This window comes from Nestor notabilis, unplaced genomic scaffold (assembly GCF_000696875.1).
Source record: "Nestor notabilis isolate BGI_N333 unplaced genomic scaffold, ASM69687v1 scaffold35236, whole genome shotgun sequence".
Taxonomy (NCBI): Eukaryota; Metazoa; Chordata; class Aves; order Psittaciformes; family Psittacidae; genus Nestor; species Nestor notabilis.
In genome coordinates, this window is record NW_009933013.1 from 1 (window position 1) to 11,246 (window position 11,246).

Genomic DNA, 11,246 nt, shown 5'->3' on the forward strand with positions numbered 1-11,246 from the left:
AGCCTAAGCTGCTGTAACTAAATATGACAAAGTCATTCATGATCCCCCTCACTCAGTTGTGCAAACATCTGTGCCCAGCATTACTCCAACAGAGGTGCACAATCCAGCATTTCTTTTTGATCCTTTTCATGCTGTTGATGATTGCCTGGTGCTCCCATCTATTGACATGCCTCTGTGCAAGGTCTCTTGGCCCTTGAGAGAGTCAACAGCAACTCCCAGTTTAGTATCCAGTGAACAGATGCTTATAATGCAAACTTTTAAATTTGATATTGTACAATAAACACATCGTCTCAGTGGACTCTTTTTCTCTGCTCATGATTCTCTTGTGTACATGCCCCGTCGCTGTGTTAGTCCTTGTCTAACATTCTGCATTATATTAAGAGCTCAAGTTTAGTTGATTGTTACTGTAACCTACAAGTAGTTCTTGGTACTCACCTTCTTGTAAAGAAACAGCAGAGGCTTTTTTACAAATATAAGTCTTAGAGTTTTTGCATTTCAGTATGGTCAGCTGGATGCTTTGAGTCTGTACCCAGCCTACCGCAGAGTTAAAAGCATTACTTGTTGGAAACTGGTTTCTTCATTAGTTTTATTAGTCTTGTATTATCAGCAGTTATTTCCTGTAGTATAGTGTTTAATTTAAGTGTTGTACGCGGCAGAACATTTACATCAGTTTTCATTAGTATAACACTGTAAGTGAAATAGAGTAAATTTGATTGTGTGAAAGTGGCTGCCAAGGCCACAGGATTTTTTGAGGAAGCCTTTATATATGGTGAGAAGCTTCCAGTAAATGGTCCCTTGTGAGGGAAGCACAGGTGAGACAGTATGAGTAGGAAAAGTTATGAAATGGCCAGCACTTTGAGGTAGTGGAAGTGGAGTCTGGATTTGCTAGCCAAATCTCTGTATTAACTTCTACCTCAAGAGGAGAATTAGATCAGCTGAAAGTGATCTTTGCATCTTTGGATTCTGCTACATACCTAAGGAAAAACTATGTTATGGTAAACTCTGTTGCTGGGAGTGCTGTTCATGTTGTATTTACTCATGTCTTTTAGTATTAAGTATTTCCATTGCCCTAGCTATTCTTGTGCTAGGCTTTAAACTCTTGTTTTGTCAGGTCTCATCCCCTTACCTTGTTGCTTTCTTAGTGTTCATCTGTGTCTTTGATACCAGGTGTAGATGTACTTGCACTTGTGCTGGATTGACTGTTTATTTTTAGTTTTTTGCACTTATTAATGGAAGAAATCATTGTAATAGTTTTGATTGTATAATCAATTTCTAAGTCTTCTCCCAACTTCCAGCAATCCCTTTCTTTGTCTCTGCTTGGATCAGTTTCCTTACTTGAATTTTGAATCTCATCATGTTTCAGAAAATTCATCCAGAAAGTGGTGTCTGAGTTCTTGGGATTTTTTTTTTTATCCCTTTCGTATGGTTGGAGGGTTTTCTTTGTGGTTAAATGAACTTTGGGTATCATAAAAGAAAATTCTGAAATACTGTTGCCAAAACCAGCTTTTACTACAAACCAGCCTTTGTGCAAAAGTTTTTCCTCAAACATGCCCAGGGCTTGCTGCTTACATGGACTACAATATGCTCACATTTGGGTACGTCCCATTCCTGAAGTGTGTGTGCACATTACTGTCCTAGAACGCTCATTTAATTAAAAGTTAATGAGCAAAGTTCATAATAATCAAATGAAGGATATATGGTAATGATCTTGTCTTGCTGGCTTAGAACTCTCATCTGTCTCCATCCTTCCCACACAGGTGAATCAACGCAATGTCCCAGGGATTGACAGTGCCTACCTGGCCATGGATACAGAGGAAGGTGTGGAAGTTGTTTGGAATGAGGTTCAATTTTCTGAGCGGAAGAACTTTAAGCTTCAGGAAGTAAGTTGATGTGTTTCCCAACAAGATGTGGAAAACACCTTGCACCAGGGTGGGATTATAGACATTAATGACATTTCATGTGGATTATTGGCTGGCTTCAGAGTGCTGTGCTGCTAAAATGTAGCAAATTCAGCTTAAGCCTGGCCTGGGCAGAAAATGCAATGGAGAGCTGTCATGCTATTTCCATGTGCCTCTTCTGTCAGTTTAGTCTTGGCGATCAAACCATGCTCAGCTCTGGTACAGTATAAAGTGAAATCTGTTGTTGTTTGTTCTTAACATGGAGTTTGAAGTGTGCAGTGTTGTTTAAAGGGACCCAAGAAGAAGGTAAGATACAGGCTTATGCAGTCTCTGATACAATGTGTCTTTGTCTTTCTGATGTTAAGGAGAAAGTTAAAGCGGTGTTTGACAACTTAATTCAGCTGGAACATCTGAACATTGTGAAGTTTCACAAATACTGGGCTGATGTGAAGGAGAATAAAGCCAGGGTAAGTAAAGCAAACAGTTTGTTGAGTTTTGTCACTGTAGGTGAGTTTTCTCACTGTAGGTATGTCCTGTAGGTAATATGGGAAGCAGAAAGTAATGTCTTGTACTGCCTCTACAGGTGATCTTCATCACTGAATATATGTCTTCAGGGAGCTTGAAACAGTTCCTGAAGAAGACAAAGAAAAACCACAAAACTATGAATGAAAAGGTAACTCTTGTCATGTGTGCCTGATTAACTTAGTATCATCAGCCTCTGGAAAACTCGTTCGGCAGAGAATCCTGATGAAAAGGCAACCTGGTGATAACACGTGGCTGCAATTCTGTTTTATTACTGTAAGCTAGTTTAGTTGCAGGTTCTCTTGGACAGCTGTTCTGTGCTGTTTGCTTTGTTTCCAGAACTTCTGCAGCTTCATATGTATGGTGTGAAAGGCATGTCCCTTTCCATGTGTGCATACAGAAGAGAGGGAAGAGGTCTGTACATGGGAGGAGTTAGGAGAGGAGGTGTGTTTCTTGATCTATATGAATATGTAGAAACTAAACTGAGCATGAGTACTGATCCTTTAAATTCTTACTTCCTACATGCCTGTACTGAGTAAGAGTTAAGATGCCACAGAATGGAGCATATATTCCTTCATATGAATGGTCTATGAATCACAGAACTATGGATGAGTTTCTCTTCCTTGAATTACTTTTATTCTTTCTGTTCTTGTGTCTGTAGGCCTGGAAGCGATGGTGTACCCAGATCCTCTCTGCTCTCAGGTATGTGAATTACTGATCTAGCCATCTGTTTCAGGGTAGCTTCTCTTGTGCTGGAATATTAAAAGCTGTAAACATACATGCTGCCAAATATTAGCAAACTTCATGGAATGGAGCCTGGAGAGCACTTTCAGTCACCCAGCCTGATTCTTATCCCAGCCCCAGTCTGCAGAGTGTCAGTTGCACTTCCTATAACAATCCCAGTCTTTAGTTGGACAATATAGAAGCCTCAAAAATAAACAGGTGCAATATAGGTCTTAGATCCAACAGTTGCAATTGATTGTGAGTATGGGAGTTGAGCATTAGGGAACTCTCCAGAGTATCCAACTTTATAACCTGCATCCAAGAGGATGTTACAGAGAAGTCTCAAATAATTCAAATTCTGGTTGAGTGAGGAAAACTTTCTTAGCCTTGGCAGGCTGCAGTCCTGTAGCATGCAGTGGCTTCATAATTATTGTGGTGCAGTACTGTTAGAAGTGTATGTGGATCTGTACATTTCTTGGTGATGCAGGTCTTTTGCAGCCATCTTGCTGCAACACAGTTGAATACGATGTGGGGGTTTTGTTTTGGATTTAAAGACTCTTCCCTACCTGAGCCAGAGTTGGTGTGCAGCTAACAGCAGCCTCGGAAAAACAGTAACCCAGATATATTACCATGACTCCCACTCCATAGAGAAAATTCTGTTGCCATTTGGCTAAATATAGCTGTTGATGAATAGCTGGGGTTCTAACAAGCTTTTCTGGGAGCTGACAGTCCTTATTTTTGCTGGCTGCTAACATCAAGCAGGCTGAGGTGCAAAATCAGGTAGCTTTAAGTGTACCTGGGACCCCAGCACTGGCAAGCTCTATTTGTGCCTGCTGGAAAACACGACCAATCATGTTTGTACAACACAGAGTACCTTTTTGATGCCCTGTGAGTAGGGTCAGATTAAGGATCCGCTATTTTTGGTGTAAAGCACCAAAGTGGTTTCAGGACCCACCTAGCAGTATTACGATGGATGAAATAGTTTCTTTACCCCTGGTACCCTGGGTTTCTTGGGAACTGATCAGAGAAAGCTTTCTTTTTTCCACCCATGTTTTAGAGATTTTTCATTAGAGACAATAGCTTAATTTTCATTATTTACTCCTAGCCTAGAGGCTCCTGTACAGTCACTTAGTTGTACATCACTACTATTGTAAGTCCCTAGCATATACCCTTTGCCCGTCTGTTCTCTTCTGATGCTTCTTGAGGCAGGGAAGGGATGAAGGGAAGGATTCTGGCCTTAGCCTTGGTGGCCTCCTAACTAGTGCTCTGTTCTGTATCTCTAGCTACCTCCACTCCTGTGATCCCCCAATCATTCATGGTAACCTGACCTGCGACACCATCTTCATTCAGCACAACGGACTGATCAAAATTGGGTCAGGTAAGGCTTGTTGGAATGACCCCTGTGAGACAAACGGCTCAAACAGAAAAAAGCGTCTAATCCTTCCAGTGTTATTTGACACGATAGGCATGTACATACACATGTTGCTCCACTTCTGCATCAGTTGTGCCAGGGATTGGTAGTAAAATTCACTTTTGGTTGGATCACCTTCAGGTGCAGGAAGGACTGATACTGGATACTGTTTCTTCTGGTGGCTCCTTTCTCGGTTTCTGGTCTCAAGGGACTCACCTGAGAAATGGTGCTGAAACTTCTGAGCTTTGTATGCACAAAAACTGCTCTGCAGTCTTTTTCATGTTAATACACCCAGAGTTCTCTTCCCAGTGTTGTAAGGCTTTGCAGAGCTGTCTGGAGAGCTGTCCACTGATGCCACATGAGTACTTCTTGTAGCAAACACAATCAAGCTCATAGGTTCTGGCTGCAGCAAGCTACATGTCTTGGCATCCTCATCCAGCATCCCTCACTTTGGCCTGGACTTCAGGACGCTAATTTGTCTTGGGCCTGTTTGGCAAAAATGTGCTCTGTTCAGGCAGCCACCCTGTGCTAAAGTGTTTTATTTCATAAGTGAAAAGTGATTTTTCTGGCAGTGCATCCTTGCATACAAGTGTTTTTTCACCTTTGCTGTTCCTATGTCTCTAAAAGTCTGTCTGCAGTAACAATGTTGTACTTTGACATAACCTTCCAAGTGACAGTTTATTATCTGTTGTCCAACTTCTGCAGGTATTCTCAAACCTAAGGAGTGTACACTTGCTGTCCTGTAGGCTTTTGTCTGTGTGTATTCTTGGTATGATGATGACCATGTACAGGAGAGAACACTCTGCTTCACCTGTCATCTAAAAATAGCCTCTCTTCATAAACTGCAGACCTCTGTGGCTTTTCGTATCAAAGAACTCTTGTGCTGTCTCTTTGATCCAGAATTGGGGTTTCTCTTCTCTTTAACAAACCTCCGATACATGCTTGTATGCAGGGAGCCTGAGTCAGAGCAGAAGTTCTCTATCTGCCTGTAGATTTGATGACTTCCTCTTCACACAGGCATCACGGGATTTGCTTTGTCATCTTTCCCTGACTTTGTCCAGGTGGGAGAAATTTCTAAGAGTGATGTACATATGATACCTGCATGTTGGCAAGCAAAACTGGCTCCCTGGCGTTCAATTCAGGCCACTTAAGGGAAGGCAATTGTAGACTTGAGTGTGTAAGAGATTCTTCTCTTCCTAGTTTAGTTTAAAAGTATTATACAGCTGCAATCTTTCTGGTTGGTAGCCAGCACTTTGTAGAAACAAACAGCTTGAAGCTGGTGTCTAGAGCCCTGGCTTTTTACCAGAGGGAGGTTCTGCAGATCAACAAACGTAACATTCTCAAGAGCGTTCAGGCTCCTAGCGATACCATTCAGAGGTTGCCTAGAAGAATGTTGGCTCTTTGAGCGTGGGTTTCAGTTGCCTCAACAGACTTACACCTTTGTGTGCTCTCTCCAGTTCCACAGAGCTTTACTTCTGTTAGGTATGGTGGGAGAGACAGAGGCAGTTAGATTGAAGTGTTCTTTCAAAGACTAATGGGTAGCTGTGTGCTATAACGAGTGTATAGTCAGCAAGGAGAGGACATATGCTGAAAGTGTGCCTGTGCAGGAACAGTGCTTAACTGCAGTTGTTCCTGAGCAAACTCTCTCCTACCCCACAGCTGTAGGCTGCCTTGCTTGCTTTGTGTTCAGAAGTGAAGTGGTTTTTCTGGGAGATACTGGTCCTTAAAAAAGGAAGTGAGCATGAGTAGACCTGTAGTCAGAAGAGTCCTCCGCATGTGAAAACTATGGCTCCAGGGCAGGCTGGAATCAAAGTTGCCCATGTTGCAGAATGTATTCTTACTCCTGTAGTGCCCAACCAGCTAGAAAAGTCAAAACTGTGTCACCAGAACTGCTGGCTGTATTTGAGCTTGAGATTTTCTAGTACTGCTGACTGCAGTAGCCTGACAGGCTATTCTCATGCTCGGGCCCTAGAGCAGTAGTTGCTTTGGGGTCAGTGACAATGTTAGGCCCATGTTTAGTACTTCATGTAGTTATTTCTTACAACTGTCTGGTATCTGAAAGCTTTCCTGTGTTTACTTAAAAGAAGTGGGGCAGTAATTCTCATGGATTTCAGGGAAACAATGATTCAGTGCACTATGATCTGCTCTTTGATACTGTCTCTGTCCCCAGCACCATTCTGGGCTATGTTCCTGAAAGCTCCTCTTTCCTCTACTTTAAGCAAAGAGAATACTTGCTGAATGTGGGGCAAAATCTGGGGAAAGGAAGCTGCTAGCATTCTGCAAAACATCCTTCTGTCTGCTAGGTGAGGAAGTGCTAGACACAGGTGTTGCCTGTGACTTTTTTCACATCAGAAATGGCTGGTACTTGTTCCTGTAACACCTGCTTAGGTGTGGGAGCAGCTCTTTTGCCTATCACTCATTACTGCTTCAGACTGCAGAAGCATGTGCGCTAGCAGGACTGACCACTGTTTTCTTGTTCTGCATGTAATTCTGGATCAGTCTCTTTTGTTTCTAGAGTCATCTGTGCACTGCAGGTAGGACAGAGATTAGTACCAGGCTGTTGCTGTTACTGTTGCACTGAGTTTTGGAAAGAGGGCTGGAATCTTTACATGCTGGGGGTCATCTGTGGAAGAAAAAGGGAATGGGAAAGAGAGAGGATTTCTCATACTGCTTGAATGCAAAAGACATTTATAATCCATTAATTTACTAACTTTTTTCTTTTAGTGCCATAAAATGCAGGGTTAGTAGATTTAAGGGTCAAGTGAGTGGGGAGCTTTGTAGGATTTGTGATGAGGGTAAGAAAAATGCTTACAGTTCATACAACTGCTGTTCCCAGAGTCTGGAACGTCCCAGCTGCTTTCTGGAGTTGTGGTCAGATGAAAACATTCCTTTTGAGAGGTCCAAGTTGTTTTCTGTGTACTCTTCCACAGGATCCACATACCAACACCATGTTGCATCTGTGCATATCTGTATTGTCTAACAAGTGGGCCTGCAAAGGGAGCATTTGCAAGATGTTTTACCGTTACAGGGCAAAGGTACTCTGAGTGTGAAAAGCTGTGTTCAGACAGGGTGTTTGATGCTGTTGCTTGCTTGTGTTAAGTAATGTTGGGAGATGTTTCTTGTGATGCTTATTGGGAGTGTTAAGAACCAGTCACAAATGGAAAGAGATGATGGTGTTGAATTAAAATCCTTTTGGGCAGCTCTTGGAGTGCCCCAACGTAACTGAAGCCTCAAATTGGAGTGTCTTGTAATGTCTTCTGGTGCTCCTGAGACATGACAATGTACTACCATGTGCTGGATGAGACTTCCAGTAGAGCACAGGAGGACACTCAGTGTTGTGCTAGTGTATTTGCAAATAGTGCCTCTAGGCATTTGGCCGAGGTGTGTGCTTTCCTGCCTTCAACACACTGGACCTCTAAGATTCATTATAATTGCAGTCAGTCCAGAGTCTCCTTTCAGTTCCAGGCCAAGGTGCCAGGAGACTTGAGTCTTACTTGGTCTTAACTCTGCTATTAAATTATGTGGCCATGTATGTAAGTATGGATTCTGCTGCTGAGATCCATGCTGGAATGTAGAGAAAGGTAGCTGTCTGCAGAAGGGGGTGCTAAGTGACTGTAGACCACTCACAGAAGAAAACAATTTCCAGCTGCTTAGTGTCCGAGTTGACTGTCATCTTCTACTTGGTCAGAGGTGTCTTGTCTCCCTTGCCCAGTCTGGTTCTCAGTTAAGAAACACTTGTATTTCTCAGATAAATTTATTTTAAAAAGGTGACTGGAGGCAGGGCCAGATTCTCATTCTTGTCCATGTTTTGCCATGATTCTGACTTAGCTGTCTCTATCAATGTTAAGTGCTTGCTGTTTCATCAACTCATTGACTTCTATCTCGTTTTACTTCCCGCTTACGGGCTGCTCTGTTTCCAACAGTCTTTCATAGGATATTTGCTAATGGTGAGCAAACTTCTCCGCTCCTGTGATGTGACTATCACTATATATGTAATGTACATTATTCTACTTGTGTGTGTGTATATATATATTTTTATATATATATGTGTGTGTGTGTATCTGTATTTGTAACACACACAAACATACACACTCTCTCTAAATTATTCATGCAGTGTTCCCTTGCTGTAAGGCAGCTGGTATGTAAAATTCTATGGCTTAGATGCATTCTACTTTCAGACCCTGCATTCTGTGTTGGGATACAAATTGTTCCTCATGCTCCCAGCCACTGCCTTACAGAGAGGGAGCACTGCCCTTTGTGAAGTCTCCTGGTTGTTAGTTGTCTTCCTCTCCTCGTTCTTAGAGTGTGCTAGCCCATGGACTCTAGTGCATGTTGGCTCCTGCATGTCAAGCCAAGTGGATGCATTGCTCTGAGCTCTTCCCAGCTGAACTTTCCACGTACATTAGGCTCTTTCCTGCTACTGCTCTTCTAGACTTGGCTGGGCACCAAACCTGGACTAGCCTTTGCTTTGTGCTTGGCTATCCAATTGCTTGCTTGTAGTTTTAACTCCTTAGATGTTTTTTTTTTAAGATGAATGTTTCGGTGAATGTGTCTGGCTCCTGATGGCCAGAGAGACATCCTGTTCAAATGGGTCCCTGATTGTGAAGTAAGGTTTACTGTTTATGTTTCCCCAGACAAAGCTCTATTTTTAGGGAGACTTGTGCATATGAGGAGGGAATTGAGCTGAGGTGGGAGCTAGAGAAGGACTTTAGTGCTACAATTTGTAGCCCTATGAAATAGAATGCTGCATTTACATTTAAAAAAATTATTTTTTATCATCAGAGTTGTTTTTGATGGTTAGAGTTTGTTTCTACTGAGTTGGGAACCTACTGTCAGCTGGAAGTGTTGGAAAAGAAAGGGCCTGTACAAACAGGCTCTGTTCCACCTTAGTGTTTGCAGGAGGAGGATGTGGTGTGCTGCTCTACATCTCCAGCAGATGAGATACTCAAAACGCTAAATCTGGGATCTTGGGTAGCTGAGGGGGAAGGTGATGTAGTTGGGGTCTGAGGCATTGGGAGTGCATATTCCCTTGAGGATAGCTTGTTTGCCAGAGTGCTGTGAGCTGGGCAGGTTGGGCTGTGACAGTCATGTACAGCAGGCTGCTTTTTTGGCATGAAAGGGGTAAAGGGGCACACCAGCAGCAGACCAACTGGTACAGGAACAAGCCCACAGGATGGGAACGGGACTGTGCCTGGGCTTCAGTGTGGTTTCAGTTATGCTGATGGCAAGAAGGCTTAAGACTAGCAAGCCATTTCTCGGAAATCAAGTTACCTCTGCAAGCAGCACAAGAGACCCTCATTCTAGCAAAGCAAGAAGGGCCTCAGCCAGTGGTCCCTGGGCCTAAGAAGATGCTGTGGTGTCTCACTTGTGTTGAAACAGCATCAGGTGGCCTTAAAATACTGAGTTTTCTTGACTGGTTTCTTGAGAACTTGTTTTAACAGTGCTGTTGTATCACTGCACTGTTCATATGAGAGATGGAAATTGTTCAATCCTTAGATCCTGAACAGTGATTTGGGTTTGAAAACAGTAAACACAGGGCTCCTGTTTTGCTTGAGTGTTGACCTGTCGTGGTTTAAGCCCAGCCAGCAACTTGGAACCACGCAGCCGCTCGCTCACTCCCCCCCCTCTTCCTTCCTCCCCCCGCTCCCGGAGGGATGGGGAGGAGAATCGAAGGAATGTAACTCCCACGGGTTGAGATAACAGCACTCCAGTAACTAAGGTATAATACAAACCACTACTGCTACCAATAATAATGATAAGAGGAATAACAAGGGAAAAGGACACAACCGCTCACCACCCGCCGACCGATACCCAGCCCGACCTGAGCAGCGATCTAGGCCTTCCGGGTAACTCTCCTCAGTTTATATACTGGGCATGACGTGCTGTGGTATGGAATACCCCTTTGGCCAGTTTGGGTCAGGTGTCCTGCCTCTGCTTCCTCCTGGCTTCCCCTCCTCTCTGGCAAAGCATGAGACTGAGAAATTCCTTGGTCAGAGTAAACATTACTTAGCAACAACTAAAAACATCGGTGTTATCAGCATTGTTCCCAGACTGAAAGTCAAAAACACAGCACTGCACCAGCTACTAAGAAGGAGAAAAAATGACTGCTGTAGCTGAACCCAGGACAGACCTCATAATATTGTGACATGTTTCATAACTAATCTCTTTCAGTCATTACTTCACTCTCTTGGGTTTTGTTAACTGACGTTTAAAGACTTGTCATGCTGGTTTCACATCCTTAATAGACACCTGTGACACTTCATAGGTCATTTAGAAACAAAATAGGAGTTGCTGGGATTGCTTGGATCTGGCTTTGTTTGTTGTCTGTTTTTTTTAGACTTAGGCAAGTGTGGTATAGAGAAAAAATAATGGATCCTTGAAATGAGCAGACATAGAAAAATCTATCATAAAAATGGAAAACTTTCACACGTTTGCATTCTTTTAAGAAGATTTAACATAAATTTACGTCATTTAGCTTTTAGCCATTCAGTTTTATGTGTAAAGTCAAGCACATCCTCTACCAAGCCAAACATTTCAGTTGCTTAGAAAGTTTGCAAAACTAAGGTAGACTTTCACAAGCAGGCGAAAAGGTTTGTCTCTGGCTACAGGCGCTGCTGGGAATGAGATCTGGCAGATCAATAGTTTTGAGTGGAACTTTTTTTCCCCCCACAATGCTTCAGAAAGGCCAGAGT

General features: G+C 42.9%; 1 protein-coding gene across 1 annotated transcript; it reads left to right on the plus strand.

Annotated features, from left to right (window-relative positions):
* Positions 1 to 1,757: 1,757 nt before the first annotated feature.
* On the plus strand, positions 1,758 to 8,501 carry LOC104407385 (nuclear receptor-binding protein-like; the record flags this gene model as incomplete). The annotated part of the gene is made up of 6 exons (XM_010016656.1): positions 1,758 to 1,880; positions 2,264 to 2,365; positions 2,482 to 2,571; positions 3,082 to 3,122; positions 4,427 to 4,521; positions 8,478 to 8,501. Coding segments are annotated over 6 exons (475 nt in total), but the record flags the coding sequence as incomplete, so codon positions are not given.
* Between the last annotated feature and the right edge of the window lie 2,745 nt (positions 8,502 to 11,246).